The sequence below is a fragment of the Quercus robur genome, chromosome 2 (genome assembly GCF_932294415.1).
Source record: "Quercus robur chromosome 2, dhQueRobu3.1, whole genome shotgun sequence".
In the NCBI taxonomy this organism is placed as follows: Eukaryota; Viridiplantae; Streptophyta; class Magnoliopsida; order Fagales; family Fagaceae; genus Quercus; species Quercus robur.
The window spans coordinates 34,017,743-34,044,279 of record NC_065535.1 but is presented as its reverse complement, the minus strand read 5'-3'; the positions used below and the strand labels follow the sequence as shown (position 1 = coordinate 34,044,279).

At 34.9% G+C, this 26,537-nt stretch overlaps 1 protein-coding gene across 1 annotated transcript; it reads right to left on the bottom strand.

The window, feature by feature from the left end:
* Positions 1-987: 987 nt before the first annotated feature.
* Positions 988-16,959, bottom strand: LOC126713445 (protein disulfide-isomerase 5-2). Its single transcript, XM_050413199.1, has 5 exons — positions 16,620-16,959; positions 15,049-15,152; positions 14,389-14,759; positions 6,085-6,392; positions 988-1,573 (listed from the first exon to the last, which is right to left on the bottom strand). The coding sequence occupies exons 1-5, from the start codon at positions 16,848-16,850 to the stop codon at positions 1,256-1,258; spliced, it is 1,332 nt and encodes a 443-aa protein (XP_050269156.1). The 5' UTR covers positions 16,851-16,959; the 3' UTR covers positions 988-1,255.
* Between the last annotated feature and the right edge of the window lie 9,578 nt (positions 16,960-26,537).

The window sequence follows — 26,537 nt, the reverse complement described above, 5'->3', positions numbered from 1 at the left end:
TTTCACTCATCAACTCTATTCTCTTAGTCTACTTTAGCTAGTTTGTTTTCTTTTAATGCAATTATCTTTTTCTCAATATATATATATATATATATATATATATATATATATTTTTAAAATAATTGATAGTCAAAGGAGGTGAAATTTCTTTCGCATAACCAAATAGGTCTTACATAACCAAACAAGCAGCAAGCAAATAGGACCACCTCTTCGTAGCCAAATAGCCCCAAACCCCTCCATCACAAATGGCATCTAGTCACAAATCAGTCCACCGTCAGCCACCTCTCAATGCCATCGACCACCACACTATGCCATAGACCTCTACACCATCGTCATTTGTACCCATACTCAACACCACCTATACCCACAGGCCACATCCACTCCAATCTCCAAGGGGAGCCGTTCACAAAGACTTCGTTTAACATTTCACTCCAAGCCACGTAAGGCTCCATGCAAGGTATGCATACAAATTGTTGTCACGAATGGGATCATACCGTGAAATCCTAATTTGAAATCGCTTTATGTATTATGGTGGATCCAACCCTAAATCGAATCTGTTCAAGAAAAGATAAGGCGTTTGTTACGATCATGACGAATTTTATGCTGGAGTTGTAGTGGTCGTGGCATCAAATCTTAGTGGAGTTGTAGAGGCCGACAACTGATCATAGAGGTTTAGAGTTTGCTTGATTACAGGTAGAAGTGAGATCAGTTTTAAGAGTTAACACCTTAGTTATGAGTTGGTGCTGACTTTTTTCTTTTAATCACCTGAAGCTTCATTATTAGTCCGAACACAGTGTAAAGATTTCAAATACACTAATTGCAGGTGATATGCTCTGATTATGTCTAATGGGTATATAGTAACTTTAAGTTTGGAGGTCTTTTTAGTAAAAGATGGAGATCCACATTAATCCTTGTGGCCTTTAAATAACATGCAATTTATGAGAAAATTGTTTATCACTTATATGATAAAGCAGACCAGCACAAGTGTTGTCACGCACAAAGGAGAACGTTAACTGTGTTTTTATGGTGAGAAACAAGTTTGTGCTTTCAACATCAATAGAAACTGATGTATATTACATTAAATTAGTGAAAAATTGTCTAAAAGTAAACTGACCAAGTCATGCGCATAAAAAGGATTCTCTACAAAAGCATGTAAGTGCAGCATAACCTCAACTCTAATATCTTTGCGCATTCTGTTGATTTGTTTACAAGGACATCCTCAACTAGATTCAGTTAGAAGTCCACATGCCCAACTTTAATCTTCCTTGTCTCCAGATCTGTACTCTTTCTTTTCAGTCTCGGGGACAGAACTGCTTGCAGTATCAGCCTCTTCTCGAGTACCAACCCTGAGAGGCTCTTCGTCTCCTTTGTTGATGGTTTGAATTAGTATAATGACTGCAACCACAAAAACAAGCATGAACACTGTTCTCATGCCAATTAATGAATTGATAAAGCCAATAAAGGATGGACCGCCGATGCTTTTCTTTATAGTTCTTCCCTCCTTATATCCTTCAAGGAATTGTGAGATTTGAGTCGCCTGATCCTCCTCATCAATACTTTCGAAACCAATTACCTAATAATTAAATGTAGTAGTTAGTGTCAAAAGTCGCAGCATGTAATGAACATTTTCATTGAGGACGCTGAGAAGTTATTCCAATGATGTCATATTAGATACTATAAAAAAATTCTACAGTATAGGTATTGAAAAGATTAACTTATTTGCGTTATCTTAAATGTGGGTTAAAACCAACAAGTTCAATCCATGTGGCATGATATGCACGCTTTACCCACAATTAATGTGTCTGGTACACTTTCTGACATGACAAACATGTCAAGATTTTAGAAGTGACCCAAACAGATTGTCTTTGGCAAGGAAGATAAATCAATATCAACAAACTATAAGCTTCCAATAATGCAAACATTATAAAAAGTTATCATTATAACTTATTGTTATGAAACAGGTAAGGATAGCAGGAAACATGGATTTTTCTAATGAATTAAGCTATAAATAGAATTAAAAAACAAAAAAAGTAGTCATAGAAACTAGTGGTGGATGATTTAAACATAAAACACCACAAATAGGCAATACGCTAGCTACCGTGTGATATGCAGAATGGAAAACTGCATCGTTTTGAGCATATGAAAGACTTTCATTAATAACAGAGCATTTATATACAATTTAATCATGTATATCACATTGTAAGTAACACCAAGTCAGTCAGCATAGCTCAGCTGTAAGTTCATATGACAACCTGCTAAACTACCTGGTCAAAAGAAACCAGTCTTACAAATTTGTTAAAAGTTACCCTGCATATGGAAAAATAAATACATTATACTCAGTTAAGTTAGCCTAAATTTGACGAAAATAATTTCATATTAACAACAAAGACTTCAAATATAGCACTTTACAAAGGTAGAAGTGCTTCAAGCACTTAAATCTATGAATGGAAATAAGGCACCATGCTCAAATGAGTTCACTATTGCTTTCTTTCATAAGTGTTGGAGTGTGGTGAGAGGTGATATCAAGATGATTTTTTTTTTCCCACTACTTCAATAGAGGTATGAAAAAATCCTTGATGCTAATTTTATTGCTCTATCGGTGCACTTGACTTGAGAGATTTCAGACCTATTAGCCTCCTTGGTAGCATCTACAAAATTCTTGCTGAAATCTTGCCAAACAGGCTAAAAGGAGTGTCCTAGAAGGTCATGTCACTCAAAATGCATTTATAGAAGGAAGACAGATCATGCATTCTTTTCTTTTCTTTTAATAGGTAATAAGAGTTATATTAATGATAAAAGAAAAAGATAAGAAAAATACAAGGTGTTCATGATGATGAACACAAAAGAAAAACAGGAACAAAAAGCAAAGAGACAAGGAAGTCAAGAGACTATTCTAAGGGAAAAAAAGGAACTCTATGATGGAAGAACAATCCAAGGAAACCAAACACCAAGACCAATAAAAAAGAGTTTGCTGGCACAAATCTTTTAACTGATCCTACGATTTCTCAGGATCCTCAAAGGACCAACAATTCCATTCTGTCCAAACAATCCACATTAAACAGCCTGGAACCAAATTCCAAATATCTGAGTTAAGACAGATCATGCATTCAGTGATGATAACCAATACATCCTTGGATACTGGATAGTTGTTTACATTCCAAAATTCCTGGTGTGATTTTTCAACTAGAATTGGAGAAAGTTTACAATCACGTAACTTAGGATTTTCTGATATATTTATTATTTATGTTTTTTTATAGGTAAATTCGGGAAAGGGGTATGGTGGGGTTCAAACCCCAGTTCCCAAGCAACCTAAGAGGTGCTGGAACTAATAGGGTATCCTTTAAACCCCAGATGCTCTTCATCACCACAAGTCACTCTCTATCGTAATCTACCCAGGATGGGCATTCATTTCATCACGCACCATATTCTCCCAAAGAAATAAGGTGCTGTCAGTGATCTGAAGTATGACGGCATGACCACCCTCTTCTATCTTTTTCTTCTGATATACAAACCACCCCTTGTTGAGATTCACCATATACTCTGATAACTCTAGGAATCTCCCACTTCGATTACAGCATTGAATCAAGTGGATAGCCCAATACAGATCACAAAAAAGCTTGAAAAACAATGAGAATGATTGATTCTTATTAAATTGCTCACACATACCTTGGACTCCATGTTAGAATCTTAACCAAAATTCTAATGCAAGATGCTACAGTTGCATCTTGCTCTTCAGCTATAAGAAACAAATCAGATGGCAAAGTTTTCAGCAAGCATTATAAATACCAGAAACAACTCCAAGCAACCCCTCTAGTGTTTTTCCATCAACCCATCCCATGAGAACCCTTACCATAGCAGAATTCCAATAACTCCACTCTTCACCATATTTCAGCCCAATACTTTGTCTCTAAAGATGATTCCTGTCACCTCCATATCATGCAAAAAACATTTTCCCTAATAACTTGGTTAGGCTTCTGAACCCCAAACCTCCTATGCAGATGGAAGAAAAAACCACTTCCTAATTTACTAGGTAGCACTTGAAGCCATCTTCTACATAACCCAATATAATATTCCTACAATAACTTCTCCAATCTGCTGCTCACATGAAGAGGTACAGCGAAAAGTTTTTTTTTTTTTTTTTTTTTTTAAAGGAGGAAGACAGGTTTGAAATATTGGCGCAGAACATAAGCTTGAATGGGCACTGTCAATTTGATGTAGGGTCTTAGGAATTCAGCATTAAATTAGATTCTTGATTAGATCTTGAAGGTCTCTTGAATAAGGTTTGAGGTTTAAGGGTTTAGGTAATGAAAATATGGGATCCTGAATATGTGTGATGACTGTTTGGTGTTAAAACAACGAATAGAAAGTGAAATAAAAAAACAGACAGCACCAGCATATTGCACCTAAGTTATCGTAAGGAATCAGACTTAGGACACTTAGGTAGGAGAAGGAAATCACACCCTCAAAGCTTAAAATAAGCTGGTGGAACTATATTAAAATCAATCTGACAATCTCCTTTTATTGAATACATAAAGGCACTTTAATTGACTAATGCCAATACTACTCCTAGAAGGACTAGGACTCCTAAATAACCTTTTTCCTAGAAAGACTAGGACTCCAAGTAATAATGAAAGCAATTAATAACTTTTAAACCAAATAGAGAAAGTACTCAAAAAATTTAATAAGACTCATGGGCCTCTAGGACAGCCAGAAAATCTGAACATTGCCAAACTACCCCTATTTTGTTAAAACTTTATTATAACTAAACCAGCAACGTTCTAACCTAAAAATCTTAAAACTAACTCAATAATAACTAAAGCAGTCCATGAAAGTTGCCAAGAATCCCCACATCAAAACTATAACACAAATCTTGAATCTTTTGGTATTTAATATTGTTTTTCCTAGAACTCTTTACCATCTGTACCATATGTGCACTCTTCCCACTTTTGACAGAGGGTGTTTGGTAGAGTAGTTTGAGAATTGTTGTTTGGAGTTTTTTGAAATACGTGTGGGTGAAAAAGTGTGTGGAAATGTGTGTAATGTTGTTTAAAATGTGAAAATGTGAGTTTGAACTCACTCACCAAACAGGCTCTTGAATTTCTTTCATCTGGCCATTATTCCCCTTGATCATTTCCATATTGCATTATAGACCCTACTATCTTTTTTTTGATAAGTAAGAAGTTTATTCATATCAAAAAAGGAACACCCTAGTACGCAAGGAGTGTACAAGGGGTTAAACAATTCAAGAACAAAAATTACAAGAATCTAGGAAATCAAGAAAAGAAAAAAATGATTGGTTTCACAAAGCAACCAACCAATCCGTTAAAGTTCTAAAGAAAAATAACTTCAGATCTGGTGTGGATCTCTCATTATCTTCAAAACAACTACTATTTCTTTCCCTCCAAAGACACCACAATAAGCAATGAGGAACGATCAACCATATATACCCATTTCGATGACGACCAAATCTGCCTTGCCAACATGCTAGAAGCCCCACTACATATTGCGGCATAACCCAGCTTACTCCAAACAAACCAAACACCATAGACCACAAATCCATAGCAACCGGACAATGAAGAAAAAGATGATCAACCCATTCACCATTACACTTGCACATGTAGCACCAATCCAATATCCAACCCTACCATCTCCCTATCTCATACAAAGATATATTCCCCATCTTTTTTCTATTTTTCATTTTCGTTTCCTTTGGTGTGACATAGAGCAACTCATAGTTGCATACTAAGAAATATCTTAATCCAAGATCTGTGGTATAAATATTGTGAACCTTTATAAGATGAAAAATGAAATTATTATGGATTTACAAATTACAATCTCTTCAGTCCAATCAATATAAGCACATAGATGATCAAAAGTTAAGCATAATTGTAAACAATGCCATGCTGCACCTATAATAGAGTCCTTCACTCAGAATTATGACATGTTATACATTTCACATCCATGATAATAAAATAACAAATAATTTGCAGTACTAAAATTCGCATAAAAATTAATATAATTATTTTTGATTTAAAAAAAAAAAAAAAAAAAAAAAAAAAAAAAAAAAAAAAAAAAAGAACTTACTGAAAAGTACTCCACATCTCCATCCCAAATGACCATTTTTGGCAGTTTTGTCTTTTTGTTAGCCCCAAATGTGTCAGCAAAGTCATCCCACTGTTTGACGCCAACATAACCAAATATTAAGTCACGATTTGCAGATGCAGCAGCCTTCAATAACTTAAAAGTTTTCTTTGATTTCTCTTCCGTATCATCCTCCACAATTGTCAGGACAATTTTCCTGTCATCGTCTTTCAGCGCCTTCAGCGTTTCATGGTTTATTGGTATGACCGGAGGGAACATGTTTTGTTTTATAAAATCTTCCAAAAACTCCTCTGCATATTGAAAACAGGAAGTTTAAACAACCTTTTCTTTGCATGGCCAGTTATAGACCTTCTGATTATAATTTAATGAAAAATGCAGAGGATATCAATACAAGACAGAAGGAAGATGGAGAGTTCAAATATACAGTAAGAAACCAAAGGAAGAGGTTGCACTGAGCACTTGGGTCTTCAGGTCAGCTTGGTTGATCCCATTAATGTTCAAAATCAGTTTGAACTGGGCTAAAATTTCACATGCTAAGTTCAAGCTTTACTTAATAAATTGGAATTTGGAGAGATATTTGTGCTTGGCTTGCTTTAAAAGCCCATTTTTACTTCCCCAGGAATTCAGCCAACCATCTCTTAAGAGGAAGTCGGAGAGAGTATCCATTTGGGTTCATATTCAAGAAAAAAACTTCATAAGCCAACATGAATCTACATGTTCAGCATTAAACTTCAGGATGACATTTCTAGGTACAGATAAAACGTCCCTGGCCTAAACATGGACAATCAAGCTCAGTTCATTTAAATAGCAAGCTTATTAAAGCTACTCCTTAGAAAACTTGAGTGGTCCAGTTCATCTTAGAGTCCCAACTATGACAAAGTGTGGGACACCATTGCTCAAGTGGTTTATACTTGAGGATGTTACATGTTAAAACAAATAAGGAATAGATGATTTGAACCATTATATATAACTCAATGTACCAATTATAAGACAAAATGCTGTATTCCTTTTTCTTAGTAACATTCTACATATCCATCTAATTATATAATTTTAAGCTATTAATTTAAACATTAAACCTAAAAAAAATTTAGTATGACCCAAATAATAATTTTTGACTGGCACCAAATTAACATTATCCTTTAGAAAGAATAACAAGTTCCATAAGGGCCACTCACTCATTTAAAAAAATAAAAGATTGACATGATCCCTATGAGAAAGCTAATTATCGAGTCTTTATGATGACCATCAGTAAGGTGCAAATGAATAGCTTCATGAAAGCTATGGTGCTAGAATAAACTCTGCAAATAAGAATTCAAATTAATTTCAGAGGTGGATGTCAATTATGCAGTGGACAATTAACAATTGCAGAAAATCAACAGGACTGAATTTAAGGATTATCTTAAATCTCTTTAGCAAATCTTATTGCTAAAAATGTACTTTACTCCAACTAGTTCCGTGAAGTTATTAAATTTTTTTTTTTTTTTTGATAAATAACGTAAGAATATTATTAATAATAAAAAGATTGCCAAACCGAGTACATTGGGAATGTACTATGGGGGCACAAATCAAGAAACAAAAGAACAATGATCAAGAAAAATAGAAAAGAAAGAACAAGGAAAATGAGAAAAAACCACACTCCATTCAAAGAGAGTGTGTAAGAAAAAGGACTTAATCTCCAGCAAAGAGCGTTTGTAACCCTCAAAGCTTCTAGCATTCCTTTCACGCCAAATGCACCAAATCAAGCAGTGAGGCACTAATTTCCAAACATCAATGTGATGATGTCGCGCAAACTTTCCTTGCCAAGCCTCAAACAACTCAAGAACAGTATGAGGCATAACACATTGAATACCAAACAAGCAGAAAACCAAAGACCACAACTCCCAAGCTATGGAGCAATGAAGTAGAAGATGATCCACCGACTCCCCCACACCTCTTACACATATCCACCTCGTCTTTTACGAAGGCTATCTGTTGTTAAGATCTTACCTAAGGAAGCAGACCAAGAAAAGAAAGCTACCCTTGGAGGAACCTTCGATTGCCATATCATTTTCCATGGAAAGGAAACAAGATTAGGAGGGTAGAAGGAACTATAATAACCTCTAACCTCAAAACCTCTATTCCTTGCAGGCTTCCAACAAACCTTATATGGGCCAAACCCCCGCACTAACGAAGAATATACCAACTCCATAAACCGGTCAAAGGCTTCTTCTTCCCAATCTTGTGGTGGACGACGAAATTGCACATTCCAGTGAAACCTCCCAGCCGACCAACCCATAACTTCAGCCACCGAGGAATCCTTTGACCTACTAAGACAGTAAAGCTCCGGAAAGGCCTCTTGGAGAGTACAATCCCCACACCACACATGCTTCCAAAATTTCACTCTAGTACCGTCCCCCACATCATAAACAAGAAGTTTAGAGAAGTTCAACCAGCCACTTCTAATGTATCTCCACAAGCTGACCCCATTAGGATTTGTCACCTTCTTCGTACACCAACCACCCCAAATGTTCCCATATTTTGCCTCTATAACCCTCCTCCATAAAGCATCAGTCTCCGAGCCATACCTCCACAACCATTTACCTAGTAAGGCAGAATTAAAGGTACCCAACCATCTAATACCCAACCCCCCAACCTGCAAAGGCCTACAAACCTTGGCCCAATTAACTAAATGAATTTTAGGTTCACCTCCAATCCCATTCCACAAAACATCTCTCTGTATTTGGAAGCATTTGGAAGCAAAAGATTCCCTCTAGAGTGGCTTTCTTTGTCTGGACAGCAGCCTTGGGGAAATGCCTGACAATTGATAACTTAAGGAAAAGAAAGGTTTGCATTGTGGATTGGTGTTATATGTGCAAGTGTAATAGTGAAACTATTGACCATCTTTTCCTTCATTGCCCGGTTGCTTCGGAGTTGTGGGATATGGTTTTTGGGTTATTTGGAGTTTGCTGGGTTATGCCATTTTCTGTTGTTGGGCTTTTGGCTTGCTGGCAAGGTCGTTTTGGCCGCCATCGTAATGGAGATATTTGGATGGTTGTTCCTCACTGTTTGATGTAGTGTATTTGGAAGGAGAGAAATAGTAGGTGTTTTGAAGACAATGAGCGTTCCATGCCCGATCTCAAGCTTCTTTTCTTTAGAACCTTACTTGATTGGTTCTCTATGTGGAGAAACCATAAGTTTTCTTCTATTTTGGATTTTCTTGATTTTTGTAATGTTCGTTTTTGATTTGTTCTCCCCTGTATACCCCCGGTGTACTTGGGTGTCTTTCTCTTTTTGATATCAATGAATTTTTATTACTTATCAAAAAAAAAAAAAAAAAATTTCTCCATACGCTTAGCCACCGTACCCGGTAAAGGAAGAAGGGAAAGAAAGTATGTAGGTAAAGAAGATAGTGAGCTTTTAATAAGTGTCACCTTACCCCCTTTAGATAAATACATTCTCTTCCAGCCTGCTAATCTCCTCTCCATTCTCTCTAGGATAGGATTCCAAACAGATAAGTCCTTAAATTTTGCACCTAATGGAGTTATTAAGGTACCTTATACGTAAATAATTGCAATTTATATCTGCCTCCACCAGCATATTCAGTTTGGCTTAATGATGAAGATATGATTCAGGCTACAAAATCATTTCTCAGCCTTCTCTATTACACTAAAATTAATAGGGAAGACTGAAAGAGTTGGACTCCTGCTTGCAGGATATTTGAGGTTAAGTCTTATTACAATTTTCTTACTAATGGAAACCATCATTTCTTTCTGTGGAAAAGCATTTGGAGGGTTAAGGTTCCCCCAAAAGAAGCTTTCTAGCTTTCTTTACGTGGACAACTGCTAAAGAAAAGATTCTCAATATAAATAACTTTCCAAAGAGAAATATCTGTAGTGTAGAGTGGTGTTGCATGTGCAAGAACATTGGGGAGTCTATGGACCATTACTGTGGGTATACACGTGTAGAGTGGTGCTGCATGTGGAGGAACAGTGGGGAGTCTAAATTTTTTAGATAAGTAAGAAAGATGTATATTCAAAAAACCGCAAAATGCAAAGAAGCACAAAACATATCAAAAAGTACAAAAAAAGATGGAAAAGCAAAAGCATAAAAGAAGCACTAATTACAAAGAAGGAGAGCTAAGGAATAAAGGGAGAGAATCACTAGATGTGAGTCCCCAAGCCCTAGACCAATCAATGGGGAGTCTAAATCATTTGCTCATTCACTGTGCTTATGTGCATGATCTATAGTTTTTGCTTGTTCAAACTCCATTAGGTTATGTCTAAGAGAGTGGTGGATTACTTGTTGAAAAAGGAGCTTTGGCAAACTTTGAAATGCTGACATATGGGGGGCAATTACATTATGAATCATGTGAACTATTTGGAGAAAATGAGACCAGCGTGTTTTAAAAAAAAATTGAGTGTTTACCTTTGAAGTTAAAACTGTTTTTATTACACTCCATGTACGATTGGATGGCTGATTTGAGTGATCACTCCTTTTCTACTTTGGAGGAATTTTTAGTTTTGTACAACTTTAGATGACATTTGTAGCATCCCTAGTACACTACCTATGTACATGGGAAGTACGATGATTTTTTTTTTTTAATTTTCAATAGAACTCTTCAATTATAGGACTTGAAATGTAATTTTCCAAATAAATAATAATAAGAAATGGATTAAGTGTCAGCATCTCAGCCACCAATGATATTTCAAGGGCAATGAATACGAGCAAGATGGAAATACGAGTACAAGCATACATGCCCAAGATAGTCAAAGGCAAAAGGGGAGCTTAAGATGCCAAGGCCTTGCATTCCCTAAGGCGTGAGGCAACAAAAAGGTGGTAGCCCGATTGAAGCAAGGCTCCAATTTTTTTTTTTTTTTTGAAATATATAGATATTATACACATAGAACTTAAATCAAATCAAATGTATCTAATGTATTGAAATATATAATCAAGTGTCTTTGACATGTGTTGCATGAAGAAATTAAGTCCATTAAGTGATTTCAAAAGAGGCTTAACAAGGTTTAGGCTCTATTAATTATCCTAACAAGTTTTACAACAAGCTTTTATAATTAATAAATCTAACAATATGTTTTACAACAAGCTTTTGTAAATTAATTAATCTAACAATAGATTTTACAATAAGCTTCTGTAAATTAATAATCTACCAAAAGGTTCTACAACAATTCTATAAATAATCAATCTCCTAATAGGTTTGAAAGCCTAATGTTGCTCCCCACCACTTTTTTTCTTATTTTTTTCAAGCATTACATTCCTATTTTTTAGGGCTTTGTTCATTTTTTCCTGGCTTTGTGGCCAATGGTGTTTTATACAAAGTATCATGTTTAACTTGCAAGAACTAGGAAGTTCAATGGAAGGTTCCATCTTTTTCTTCATTGAATCAAAGGCTTTTGAATTCTCAATAGAGGAAGGGGGTTCTATCTTCATTCTCTGGATTTATAAGAGAGCTAGAGACTCAATACGATCAGTTTTTATGGGCAAAGAGTTGTGCTAAGAGACTGTTGATGTATGTAGAAGAGATGTTGTCTAATAAATCGCCCAGCTCTTTTGTCAGAACTTTTAGGGAAGGGATAAGGTCTTCATTCTCCAGATGGGGTCCAATGCTCATGGTACCTTTTTGCTGATTACAGAGTTGATTAATTGCCGTCATAGGGGTTCTATATTTGTTCCAGAAGGGAAGTTGGGGTGTGGATGGAGAGGTTTTGGTTTCCGTTTGAGAAAAGCTATCTTTCCAAATTCTGTTGCAGACATTACTCACCATAAGAGCATTGTCATCAGGTGTGCCAAATTCTAGCATTTGGCACACCTGATGACATTACTCACCATAAGAGCATTGTCATCAGGTGTGCCAAATGCTAGAATTTGGCATACCAAACACCAAAAATCATACCTCATTGCCAAAATCCAATTCTTTTTGCAACATGCTATGGTACCCTTCTATTTACGGGTACTGTAGCAATGTTGTAAATTTTATTCTCTCTCCTCTCTCCTCTCTCCTCTCTTTTATCCTTTTTATTTCTCTTTCTCTTTCTCTCAAACAGTCTCTTCTCTTTTCTCTTTTTCTCTCCTCTCTTCTCCCTCTCAAACATCTCCCCTCTCTCTCATAAATCTCTCCTCTTTCTTGTCCTACTCTCGCCGGTTCTTTTTTTTTTTTTAGGGTTGAGATCAGTGTTTTTTGCGGTGGTGGGATTGAGATTGACAGCTGTTGGGGTGGTGGTTGGGTTTGTTTTTGCAGTTCAGATCGGTGGTTGTGGGTTAAAATGGCAGTGAAGGCTAAAGCACACCGGCAAAGCCACCACTAGTGGCCGCTAGCCTCTCTCTTCTTTGTCTTCTATCTATTTCTCTTATTTTCTTTTTATTTTTCTGTTCTTGTTTGTCTAATGGTGTTTGTGATTTGGTTTGGGGATGGGTTTTGTGGTGGTTTTGGTGTCTCTAGTGGTGGGTTCCGAAGCACTAGTTGAAGGAAGTTGTGTCTTTGGATTTATCCCTTGGTGTGGAATGCGGCACTGATGTACTCTGGAGGATTTTGTGGTCTAAAGCCACCGAAGGGGGACCATGTGACTTTCCCTCTAATCCTCAAGCAAGTTGGCCCTTCTCTAAAGAGGCTGAGTCCATTGCCTCAGGATCCTAAGCCCTTTTCTCTAAAATATGCTTCTCACCCAGCCCAGTTCTCATAATTCCTTAACAAATATTTCACCCAAACCCATCTCCTCTCTTATCTCTTTGACTCTCCTCCCTTCTCCTTCTCCATCTCCATCAAACCCGCTCCGAAACCTATTGCTACTCCAAACTTCATCTTGGCCAATATTCCTTACATTAAGGGTTTCGCTCATTCTGATGGGCAATCATGTGCCACTAAAAAGGTCGTTCCACCTCTTGCGACCGACTCTTCTCATGACAAAGAGAAAGGCCTCGTTGAAGAAGTAACATCAACCCAGGCTTTGTCTGCTTCGTCCTCCACTTTGATGGTGCCGCGGTCCATTCCCAACCCTAGATTGAGATCGAGACTCAGGTTCAAACCGAAACCAAGACCCAGTCCCAATCTGAGGCCAAGACCGAGACTCAGATTCAAACCATGATCAAGACCCAAATGGCAGTGACAGAGTTTGTCCTAGTTGCCCAAAGAAATGAAGAGCTTCAACTCTTATCCAGGCATACCTTTGATGGTTTTGGATAGATCTTGGGGTAATTCTAGAGATTGGGTCCTTGGATTAAGAGATGGGAGACAAACGGTGATTCCACTCTCCCTTTTTTGATCACCCAAGAGCCTCACAGAATTTTTCAGGCTCAGAGGTACTTAGACAGTGATCATGGGCAAGGAAAGGAGCTCTTGATTAGGGAGGTGCCTTCTTTGGATTGGATTAATGATTCCAGGGCGGGGCGGGGCGGGGCGGGGCGGGGCGGGGCGGGGGGGGGGGGGGGGGCAAAGAAGAATAAAGGGATGGAATAGAGCATTCCAATAGGAGAGAGAAGAAATAAAGAAAGAGGGGGGAGTTGCTCGAGAGGTGAGGGGAAGAGAGAAAGAATAGAATAATAATAAAAATTTAGGGCTATCGCCTTAGCACCTTGAACATGGTTTAAGGCACTCACCTTGCTCACCTAGGCTCTAAAGGCGCCTCGGCCCACCTAGGCGAGCATCCGACTCTCCTTTGACTACCATGTACATGCCTATCTAACCAAATCAATAGCTATTTTTGTTGATATAATCCACTCTAGGAACAAAGTTAGCATACACACTAAGCAAGTTCTTGCCCATTGATTGTTCCCCATTGCTTATTGTGGTGTCTTTGGAGGGAGAGAAATAGTAGGCGCTTTGAAGATAAGGAAAGATCCATATCAAACTTGAAGCTATTTTCCTTTAGAACTTTAATGGCTTGGTTGGCTGCTTTGCGGAACCAATCATTTTTATCTTTTCTTGATTTCCTAGATTCTTGTAATTTTTGTTCTTGATTGTTTGACCCCCTTGTATACTCCTTGTGTACTAGGGTGTTCCCTTTTTGATATCAATAAACTTATTACTTATCAAAAAAAAACTAAGCAAGTTCTTGCCCAAAAATAAACACAAAGGGTATTAGATGTCACATGTCACATCATCAAAATATCATATACTATGGAAAAAGTTCTGAAAAGCACTAGAGTCAATATGCATGTGCATGAAGAAAACTTAAAAAGTCTAAAATATCTTTCTTTTTTATGAATGTGACATTTCATATGAGGAACTTAACACTTAACACAGATTTAACATGATTTTAGTATTAAACTAGGTTGTGGTTCTGTGTAAAAACTTACCTTCAAAAGGGCCATAAAAAATGCTCTTCTCATTGTAACTTGGATGAAGGGATACCAAAGCAGGAACCTTATCAAAATCATACAGCACCATGATGTCCTCAGAGAAATCCTTCACCACGGAAAACCATGCCTTTTTCTTGTACTTTATGGCTAACTTTGATATCACTGACTCATCCAAGCCAAAACCTATATATATAGGAAAGGAAATGCCAGCAGCTTCAATGAATTCAGTGATACCAGAGTCCGAATTAAGAACTGCAACATCAGGAGCAACAAACTTTTTAAGATAACGAACAAGTAAATCTGGTTTCCTTGGTCCATAATAATCAACAGGGACGCCATGCATAAAGATCTTGAGGGAGGGAAATCCACTGCATCACAGAAATATCAATGGTTCACAGTTACATCAGAATCATTAAGTAGTAAGCTCTGCTTTCTAAAAATAAAATTATTTCAGAAAAGAGTGCCGAGAAACATATTCTGGGCAGGAATTCGGACTACTACCACACTGAAAGCACCAATCTGGTAAACAATATGGTGGCTTAGAGCAATGTCTTGCCATTCTAAATTAATCAAGTGTAAAAGGGAACCCGAATGGCAAACAAAAAGACAAGTTTGATTAACATCAACAGGATTGAGATGAAAGCCTTGGAAGCATACTCAATTTCATATTTACGAGCAAGACGGGTATATTTGTCAGCATTTAATTTCGCAATAACTATGGGTACTTTCAAGCTGGCAAGTATGGGGGCAGCTTCATCTAACTGCAATGCAAAAATTAAAGTTGTTATTGTTCTAACTTCAAAATACAGGCAGTAATTAAAATAAGATCCAATATTTCAATGAAATAGAATATTGAAGGAATTCCAACAACCGATTGGCACTGCAATGAGTTATAAGAAATCTATAAAAACAATTTATCAAAAGAAATCTATAAAAACAAGCACTCCAAATAAACAGAAATTTAAAAAGGACTCAAAAGATAACACAAACAACCAATTCACAAGTTTCATGCTAAAGGAAAAATAGGCTGTGGCATATGGTAGAACATGCATGCACTGGCAATTCCTAGATACACAATAAAGTGTGAGTCCAAAATACTAATCAGCTTTACACCAAACAATCATATTGTGAAGGTACAACCGTACTTAATAAGCAGCATAGTGCATAATCCTTCTTCACCATTTGTTCATATCCTGAGCCAATTTTAAATTGAAAAAAAAAATCAACTGCCAAGCTGGTCTTGTTCCATACTGAAATGAAAAAGTGACCAGATTTATATGAGAATAATCTATATAAGTTCAAATTCATAGTCCTAAGCCCAGAGTGCATCACAATGAACTTGACACTTGTGTAGAACATTTGTAACAGCTTCGTTGAAACATAATAATCTGCACTCAGCCTCACGCCACCAAAAGATTCTACCAGTGATCCATGTGCCCCCATGCACTCACACGTGCCAACAACACTCAAGCTCGCGTGCCACAGGCACCAGCATCACGACTCGCCATCTGACTCATGCACCTCATTAGGATAGACGCCCTTCAAACCATATTTCAAACAACCACTAGTAACACTGTCCATAACTAATGCAGTAATTTCGACTGTTACTGCACAAACACATGCTCTGGCCATCCATGACACATTAATCTACCAATGCATTTCTAACAATCAATGTCAGTCATCATCACTAGTTGGTTGCCACCGATATCTATCTTGCGCACTTCACTCTGGTTACAGTTTACATTCACAATTTTACATTTCAAACGCAAGGTTCCACCTTAAGTTTAAAGGGGTTGTTAGAAAATATGGTTTGAGTGGCGCAAACTCATTGTAGACCCATGATATTCTATATATATATATATATATACACACACCTTACATTAGGGTCCATCGTAAAACACAGATCTTAAAATGTAGCAATTCAAGGCCTTTCCACTAAAGACATAAGCCATCAAGATGAACCATGTGAATTCCCCAAATGCTTCCACTTTGTCTTTCTCTCTCCTCTTCTCCCCCAATCACTCTCAATCTCCCCACAACAAAAGATTAATAGATTTGCTTCTTAAAATTTCCTAGTGGTATGAAGATGCAATAAACTTTTTCACAATCATTAGATTATATTATCTAAAATCATGTTAATTTAGGTCAAACACACACTCCACCATGAAACTCATTCTTCAAAGATTGCATCAAAATTTCAAAAGGGAAATGAGTAGAGAGAGAAGGACCTGAGGAGAGAGACGCTTGCAGTGGCCGCACCATGGGGCGTAGAAGTCGACGAGGATGAAGTCGAAGGTGGCGATGGCCGAATCGAAGTTCGATTCGTCCAATTCCAAAACCTTTCCATTCACGGAAAAGGTCTGCTCACCATTACCAGAAGAAGATGATGATGAAGGTATTGGAATGATGAGTAAACAACACAAGATCACCGTTATTGAGAGAAAAACGCGCTCCGTCATTGATGATCGATCCCAATCCGATACTTGATGGTTTGTGTTTATCTGTTCGTTTCTCCTTTCCTTTCCTTTTGTGTTCAGACTGTTAGCTTAAGCCTGTCTCTGCATTTCTATATATGACGTTGTGAGACTTTTGTGGAAACTGAAAAAAATCACTAGGCTGACCAGCTTCTCAATATTTCGTTTTTGCCTCTGAAAATTTTAAATTTTATCTTTTAGACACCTATTTTACTATGGGTTTTTCATTTGAGAGCACTTGTATTTTGTAATGCTACAAATACAATATTTTTCACAACCAGGGAAGTAATTGTTGATTTCACATGGACCTATTATAGGAGAAGATATATGGTGAGCGGAAACATAATATACTTTTACCTATTATAGACACCACTTTATTATCTACTATTCAAAACTTGACACCTCCCCAAATTGTGCACACTTGAAAAGCAAGATATAGCAACGCTCGCAACCCCCAAACACTTAGACCTAAAAGGCTATAAATATGACATCACTTGCAACTCAATCAAATATTGGGGCTATGAGAGTAGCTCTATGTCGATCGATGATGTTTGACTGTCTCCAACGATTTCAGATTCACACAAGTCATGTATCATTTGAGAGTTCACACAACAAGCTTTATGTTAAGAGGTCATGAGCTAGAAGACTCTAATGGTCCATTTGGATTGAAGGGGAGGGAGGAGGAGTAGAGTAGAGTAGAGTAGATTTGACCCAAAATTAGCCTATTTTCAACTAACTCTACTCTCCTCCATTCCCCCTTCCTCCCCCCTTAATCCAAATAAGCCCTAAGGAATGAGTTTGTAATCAAGGAAACTTTGTAACACGTTTGGGTGGCAACATTCTTGCATCTGTAACCCCTCAAAATTGATATTGACCCTTCACCATGCACCAAGACTTGCTCATGTTGAGTTTGGGGTTCTAATCTTCAGCCTAGGTTGCATGTAGAGCAACAACTCTCTTCTTTAGTGGCATGACTAAATTGGCTAGCAGGTGAAAGAGGAAAGGAAGAAAATACTATAAAGGAAAATGACAAAGAAAAAACAGAGATTCTTTCGCAATTCTGTTTGTCCTTTATGAATAAATGTGTTTCCAAAAGGGGGAGAATTGAGAGATTCTAACTAATTAATATTAATGCATTATTGTGAAGATTCTTCTTTCCGCAATCATATGATAAAGGAAGGAAAGTTTATTTTATTTTTATTTTAGAGTATAATAGGATGAAAATTTGTACTATCCTTTATCAAACACTTCCTAGCTTAAGTCCTTATTTTATTATTATTTTTTTTATGAGACTAGCCCAGTCATATTGAACATGATGTAATCCAACTAGTGGCTATTTTAGTAAAGATAAAGCCTATAATATGCCAAGTGAAGAAAAGCAGCAGCAATAAGAACATGCTTAGGGCTTTTATTGGGATGGAACCAGGGCCTTTATTGGGATGGAGCCAGGATTTGAACTTGAGGTGGGGGGGGGAGGGGGTGGGGGAGCTTGAAACAAGAACAAAAAAAAAGTTTATGAAAATAAAAACTAACGTCTATTTCATATTCAAAAAACATCAACAAAATGCAACATACAAAATAAATGTTTCTTAAACATTCCATATTATAAAATCATTAACAAAGTATAACATACAAAATAAGTGTTTTCTAATGTCGTATATGATTGATTTTGTATTTTGCAGCAATCTCCTTTTCAATTTACAAAATCATAGAGTTGTTACAAAGCCTATTCTTGACAATATTCATGGCTGAAAATGCTCGCTTTCTAGTTGCAGTAGAAACTAGAAGAGCAAGCACAAGTGTAATCACTTTATAAACATATGGGTAAAATAATGATTTTTGGGTTTTTACCAACCATTGGTACAACTTAGAAATGCTTGATAGCTTTTTTAAATCCGGATGTTGAACTACATTATGCTCATAATGTTCAACTTCTACCCTTAAAAGTGTCATTTTTTGATCTGTGAAGTCTTTCAGATAAATTTGCTTACCAACAACAAAATGTCCTTGCTTCTAAAAGACTCATGTGCCTCTTTAGGATCAAGAGCTGAACTAAGACAAAACAATTCCACCGCATGCTTACTAAACCGATGATTTAATTCCCGTAATATAGAATCTATTGTAGCATAAAAAAATCTACCCGATAATGATGCTTAATTGTGAAATCATCTTGTTGTTGATGAGCTAGACCTGCTCTCTCAACATAACGAGCATTCATATCTGGGACATCTATGTTGCATGTCTCACAAAATGATGTCACAATGGTAAGTAAAATATCCCATTTATCATTTCTGAATTTTTGAATAAGTGCTTTAGTAAATGAAATAATATACATGACATTTAAAATGTCTTGAGACTGACACTACAAAGCTTGACAAATTGCATCAGTGATCTCTATAATTTCTTTCATGAGATGCAAAATAAACACAAATTCAAAAAAAAAAAAAAAAATCATAACATTATAAGATGAGTATGCTGCTTCTTGTTGGGAAGTAGTATATTCTTCCTTGATGATCATAAGTAAAATTTCACATGTTGGACTAAATATCTTTACCAAGCTAGAAATCGATCTCAAGTGAAAACCCTAACGAGTATCTCTGATCCGTTGTAATGTGCTAATCTGTTTAAGTCCTCTTTCAATTTCAAGCTCACCAATTTCAACCATATATGCAATTTGATCAACATAAGCATTTTTTTTGGTTGCTCTGTACGCTTGCATGAAGCACCAACAACAATAGAAGATAATCTATTAAAAAAACTTCAAACCAAAATAACTTCTTTTGATGCTGCCACTAATGCTAATTATAAGCAATGTGCAAAACAATGAATGTAGTAAGTACTTGGATAATCATTTGAAACCAAAGCTTTTAATCCATTCCATTCGCCTTGCATATTTCTTGCACTATCATATCCTTGCCCTCAAATATCTTGAATATCTAGACTATGATGTAGCATCAGGGGCGTGAATTACCCAAAAAAAAAAAAAATGTTCTTGAACAAAACCATCTTTGTGTACAAATCTTATAACAATAGCCATTTGTTCATTAAGTCATCACAAACTTCATCAACAATTAGGCAAAACTTCACATCATCAATTTCTTCACAAATTACCTTCTTCACCTTGTTTGAAAATACATGTAAGATTTCTTCTTGGATTTTGTGATTTGTAAGAGGCATTTTTGGGAGCATTTTCTATCTCTTCTACAACATATTCGTCATATGATACCACCAAATCCAATATTTCAAGAAAAGTTTCACGATTAATTGAATCAGACTTTCATCCCAAACTCTAAAAGCAAGGCCATGAAATGCAAGCACTTTGATAGCATCAATTGAGGCCTTTAACCACAATTGATTGGTTCATCAAATCCACCATGCTTGCTCTGAAGCTCTATGAAAAGGGTTAGGTTCTTTCCCCATATGACTCAAAAAGGCACAATTGATTCTATCATTAACTTTCTTCCAATTCTTAAATCTATCCTTAGTGAATACATGATTCTCAGAATTATCAATTGGCTTATTAAAAAGAAAGCATGGTAGACAAAAGGCAGCTTACTTAGTAAACATTCAAGCCATGGACGAAATGAGTCAATTGCAAACCATGAATGTTGAAATCTATGAGAATGACTTCCAAATTTATTTTTCTTGTACTCATCTAGTTCGGGTTGGTATGGACCAAGATTAATGTGAGCCCGTTGAATTTCATCCCATTCCTTAGCATCATAATCTCATATTTGCTTACGCTATCTAGGATTAAGCATAAAACCTGTACTTGTTTCACTTTCGTCATTGGTAACATTTGGAACTTTTGTTTGAAAATTTTCAAAAATTGGGACATCAACGCTAGAGGTTGGCAACCTTGCATCATCAGTTATGACTTCTAAATTATTTGGATTTTTTTCTTTTGAAAAAATCTAATATTGTAGTTGACTTACTCATGATCTACAAATCAAAAAAAAAAAAAAAGTTTCATTATTTCCATATTTCATAGTTCTATTGTACCAAAAATTAGTCCAAAAAAAAAAATACTAAAAGAAAGGAATAGAGCCACCCCATATTGAATAGTTAATTATAGCTACACCATTTATTGAATAGTTAATGCTAGTTACATTTTTGTTTTTTTTAATAGGGACAAGGTTTCTTTCCAAATTAGTTTGGAGAAATCCTTCAAATTCTCTTTATATCTCTTTATTGGATGTGAATTTTGAAAATCCAACTGTTGGTTTACATGTTCTTATTGTATCCTCCATACTTGCAAATTTTTAAAAAAATTAAAGATCAATAGTTATATCATCAATCAAAATTTTAATTTTCAAGTTTTGTAATCTAAAATTATGCATAAAAAATAAGTTTATTGATCGAATAGTAAATAACTTCCGATTTGAACGAAATTTTACGTATGTGGTAAGAACATAAAGAACATGTATTCCAACAATTAGATTTTCAAAATTCACATTCAATAAAAATATATAAGAGAAGTTTGAAGAGTTTTTCTTCAAATTAGTTTGGAGATAAACTTTTCCTTTTAATAGTTTATGTTACACTTGTATGGTTGTATTTTTATAGTTCAAAAACATGTTACATGCCTACTGACCATTGTGCTATATTTATTATTTTTGTTTTGTTTTTCCTTTATACAAAAGGTGCAAAGTGCAAACCGAAAGTTTGAAACGTCTTTTAGAGCAAACGCATCAGTATGTCTAAAAGATTCCGTCTATTTTACACACAAAAAATTTTTACTTTTTTTATTTTACACTATCACTTTTATAAAACACCCACGTCAGTTTATCTATTATACACACTGTTTTATTAAAATAATATTTTTCCTCACTTTTTCTATTATTTCCCACCTACCCCCACCTAACACTTCTTTTTTATCCGAGAGTCTGAATACACTCCCTTCTACTTCTTCTTGTCCTTATCTCTATCTCCGCCTCTCTTTCTTCTCCTTCTTCTTTTTTTTTTTTTTTTTTTTTTTTAGAATCTTTTTCTTTCCTCTTCTTCTTTTACAATTTGGGTTTTATACTTTTATTATAGATGATGATTTTGGATTGGGTTTGATTAAGGGCAGTGATTTTAGGGCGGAGAAAGCAAAATTTTGGTCTGGGTTTTTCTTTCCTCTTCTTCAGCATCTTCTTCTTTTCCTTCTTATTTTTTCAATTTCGGTTTGATTATTTATATGAATTTGTAAATGGGTTTGATGAATTTGGATCTAGATTTAGAATGATTTTGATGATTTTGTGGTGTGTACGTGTTGTTGTGGTGGTGGTTGGCGGTACTGGGTTGTAGTGGTGGTGGTTAGCAATGTTGGGTTGTTGTGATGGTCGGCTTCTTCTTCTTCTTGGCATTGAAGAATGGGTGAGAGAGAGTTTGACAAGGCAAGAGAGAGGAGAGAGAGAAAAAATATACAATAATAAATAGAAGAGCTACAGTAACCGTGCATATATGCACGGTTACTATAGCAATGCACAATTTTACACCCACTGTTATGGGTGTTTTTTTGCTCAAAATGTGTAAAATGAGCAACTTTTTCTATTTTGCAAGATTTTACACATACTGACACTAATGCTCTTAGATACTAGTAACTCTTTAACTCTAAGACTTAAAAGTCATAGGCTTATAGATATTAGCCACATAAAGTCGCAAACTCAGTATATCAGATAAACTAAAAAACAAGTTGTTGTTCCTAAGAACAATAATTGATAAATAAAAAATCTTCAAAATTTCATTTAAATAATAACATATCACATAAATTAGAATTTACCATAAACTTTGAGAACAGTTGAGAGATATTATCTCGATGATGCTTTAAAATTATCTCATAACATGATAAATAATTTTACAGTTAATTCATGATTTTTTAGATGGCAGAGTTGAGGCATGGACCAAGTCACTATCTTAAGATTATACAAACTGTCTACGGGATTTCTAGTGTAGTAGACTAACAACATTTTGCGTGTCGCCCCTAGGATACAACAACCAAAGCCACCTTGCTGATTATCCTTACAAGCCTACACAACTTGTAGGATCAGAAGCTCTCAAAATAATACTTTGCTTACCCAGAAATATAATATAGTAGAGATATATATATATATATTATCATAGAAGAAGAGGAAAATATAATGCAAATATTTGCAAGGCCGGCTCAATGGTATAAGCCATTGATGCAGCCACCTAAGGCCCCAAGTGAAAAAAAGACCCCTACCAATAATATTAATTAAGCCAAAATATTAACCAATAAATAAAATAATATTTTCTTATCAAATGAAAAAAAAAATAAAAAAGAGAAAGAAATGTTATGTCCACAACATTTTTACAAAAAATCTTAATAGCAGATTGTTAAAGGTTGTTATTGACAACAAAAAAATAATTTTAGTGGTAGGTTCAACTAGAAAACAAGAAGCAACTTAACTCCTAAGATTTTTTCATGAAAAATATTCTGAATGTAGCACTTCTAAAAGAAAAAAGAAAAGAAAAAAAGCAATTCACAAAAAAATTCACAACATTTTTCACAATAGTCAAGTTAGCAAACTTTTACTAGTTTTCAACTAGATTCACCACTGACATCATTTTTTTACTCGCTACTATCAATCTGCCACATCAACAAATGTAAAAAGTTTTGTCAAAATTTTGTGTGTTTATAAACTTAAAAAAATAAATAAATAAAAAAAATTCTTCGTGGTTCATGTTGACTAATAGTAATTTTATATATGAAACAAGATAACCAATTTTTGCCTTAGGCTCCCAAATGCATTAAGCCGCCCCTGAATATTTGTTTCTGCATGTAATGGTGAGAAGATAAAATCAGCCCTACGTCCTCTTTCTATTATCTTCTAAATTTTGAGTCTTTCGTCCATATAGGCCATATATAGACCAAAGAATCCCACTTAAAATTCATGATAATGGGAATAAATATTAGAAATAACTTTCTTCTCTCTTTTTATTTTTTTTTATGGAACTTTCTTCTCTTAATTGTTTTGACTGATAAAAATTACAAGCACAATAACGGTCATAGGCTTATTGAAATCATATTGTAATGCCATAATTATATTAAATCAAATAGTTATGATTACATAATACAACAATGGTAATAAAAAAGTATATAGCTGTATACGAATTTAACAAATTACATTTACATCTATTAACCCATGGCATTATATAACATTAAAAGTCATTCTTATCATTTTAGAAAGTTTGTTGAAATCAGTTGGTAAAATAAATTGGAAATATTAAGAGATATTTTGATTTGAAATAAATATATAATAGTTTAAAAAAAAAATTCCAACACAAGCTACATTCTACTGAACCAAATGCAGAGCAGAGACAAAGTCACAAATATGAACATTTGAGAGGAGAGATCCTTTTGGATATACATCACTATAAGTTTCTTTAAAAAACTTTATCCCCCCTCTCCGTGTGTGTTAAAAATACTTAGTATTCTTAACAAAAAATTTTAAAAAAATGAGAGAGATATCTCAAATTCATCATATCCACATTTTCTATATAAAAATAGGGAAAAATTAACGAATGCCCTTAGAGCACTGGTTATAAATTTAGTTAAAGAAAGTTTTTATGAGAAAAAAAATTAATATTTTGACAGCTTTTTTCATTTCCCATAAAAATGATGTTAAAATTTTTCTAAAATAGATTGTTAACGAGTGGACACTCGTTAGCATGACCCATTAAAATATACTTGCTCCTTTTTTTTTTCTTTTTCTTTTTTGTATGTATGTAAATTGCTTTGGAATTCTTTTTTTAAGATCCCTTTTGCTTTGCTTTCAAAAAAAAAGATCCCTTTTGCTTTGGAGTTCTCATAAAAAAAAAAGTTTCGGAATTGGATATGTTGATTTGACTCTAACGTTTGTACTTTTGTATCAATTATGTAACGCCTTTCTTATCCATCGTGACGTGTATTCGACCAGCCGTTACATTTAAATGTCTCTCATTTCTATGCATTTTTTGCATTGCCCCCATATTTTGATTTATACTTCATTGAGGATTAGAATGATTTTTTTTTTTTTTTTTTTTTGAGGAAAAGAGGATTAGAATGAATCAATGTCTAGTATTAGAGAAGGAAACCAGCACAAGAAGGTAGCAGTACAGCCTAAGGCTGTTTCATGGCAGGAGAAGAAAAGCCTTGCAGATAATGAAGAAAAAGTCCTGCAAAAAGAAATAGAAGATCTTAGATTATGGGTAGGTTCCTTCAGTTCTCATCCTCTTTTTCTTTTTTCTTTTTTTTCTTTTTTTTGCTTTCTTATTTTTAAAGTTGTTAGCCAAATTAAAGAAAGCAAGAAAGAAATAAAATAAAGTAACTATTTTTTCTTGATAATTAAATTGTAAATATGAGAAATTAACATCAGAGAGATTAGTGATACATCATTTTTACTGACAAAGAATGTCCATCTCTTGTTTAGGTGGGGAAGGAGGAGGAATGTACTAGTATTTTTATTTTTATTTTTAGATTTTCAATTGCTTTGAATTGGGGAAGAAATAATCAAAACCTCCTCCTTCTAATCGTTTATATTTAGGCATTAAAATATGGGTGAAAAAGTTGGCATGGAAAAAAAATATTGCAAATAAACATTGAAATAATTTCTCAATTTCATTTTCATTATACTAGAATTTGGTGCACAATGCTTATGCAATAAGGGTTTGGGTTGCGTTTAGTGCACTAGAACACCAGACAAATTTGCCCTAAGATAATAATGATGAATGAGTAGATACCATGAAACCATACTTCTTTGTCTCATGGTACCTATCAATCTATCATCCATTATTTTCACCCAATTAATTTTTCTATAACTCTTATTTTAGGTTGAGAGAGAGTGAGACTAAAGTAGCGTTTGAATACTTAAATTTGGATTTAGATTTAAATTTTAAAGTAATAGATTTGAATGTCTTTATTCCAAATCTATAAATATTGAAGTACTAATTACTGTGTCTTATGGATTTCTAAAATTTTATAGGTTTAGAAGTTATTTCAAATTCAATGATTTGAAGGTTTAAAATCCTTGATAGATTTATCAAATCCAAATTCTTGATCCTTTTTAAACTATCAAAACAAGATATTTGGATTTTAATCACCCAAATCCAAATCCATGTTCCCAGATCCTGTCATCCAAATACACCATGATTCTAATGCATACCAAATTCTTTGCTTTATTTGACAGGTTGAAATGATGGATACCATGAAGGATGAGCAGTTAAAGGAATATTTATATAACAGACCTAAAGAACTAAAGACTGTGAAGATCCAAAAAAGCAAGCCTAGGCAAAGAGTAAGATACAACGTTTTCTTTGTTGATCAAAATGGGAAGTATGAGTTTCACTTTTCCTAACATTATTCTTTATGATTATGATAGTGCTCATGTTGTTAGTGCAGGTCCAAAGAGTTGAGAAATCTTCGACTTCTGATGGTATATTGGCTTCTGTATGGAAATTCCATAAAGAAGAGGATGAAGATTTGAAAAGTAGGTCTAATATTGTTTAAATGTCTTTTTTTTTTTTTTTTGGGAGTAACGTTGTGTTTAAATGTTTAGTTGCCAAAGAAGTACTATATTGATTTACACAACTGTATTTCCATTAGGCTAGATGAATCGCCTTATCAAAAGTCAACATCTTTCTTACAAACAATGGAAAAAATTGTTCTATGGTAATACTTTCACTCCTTAG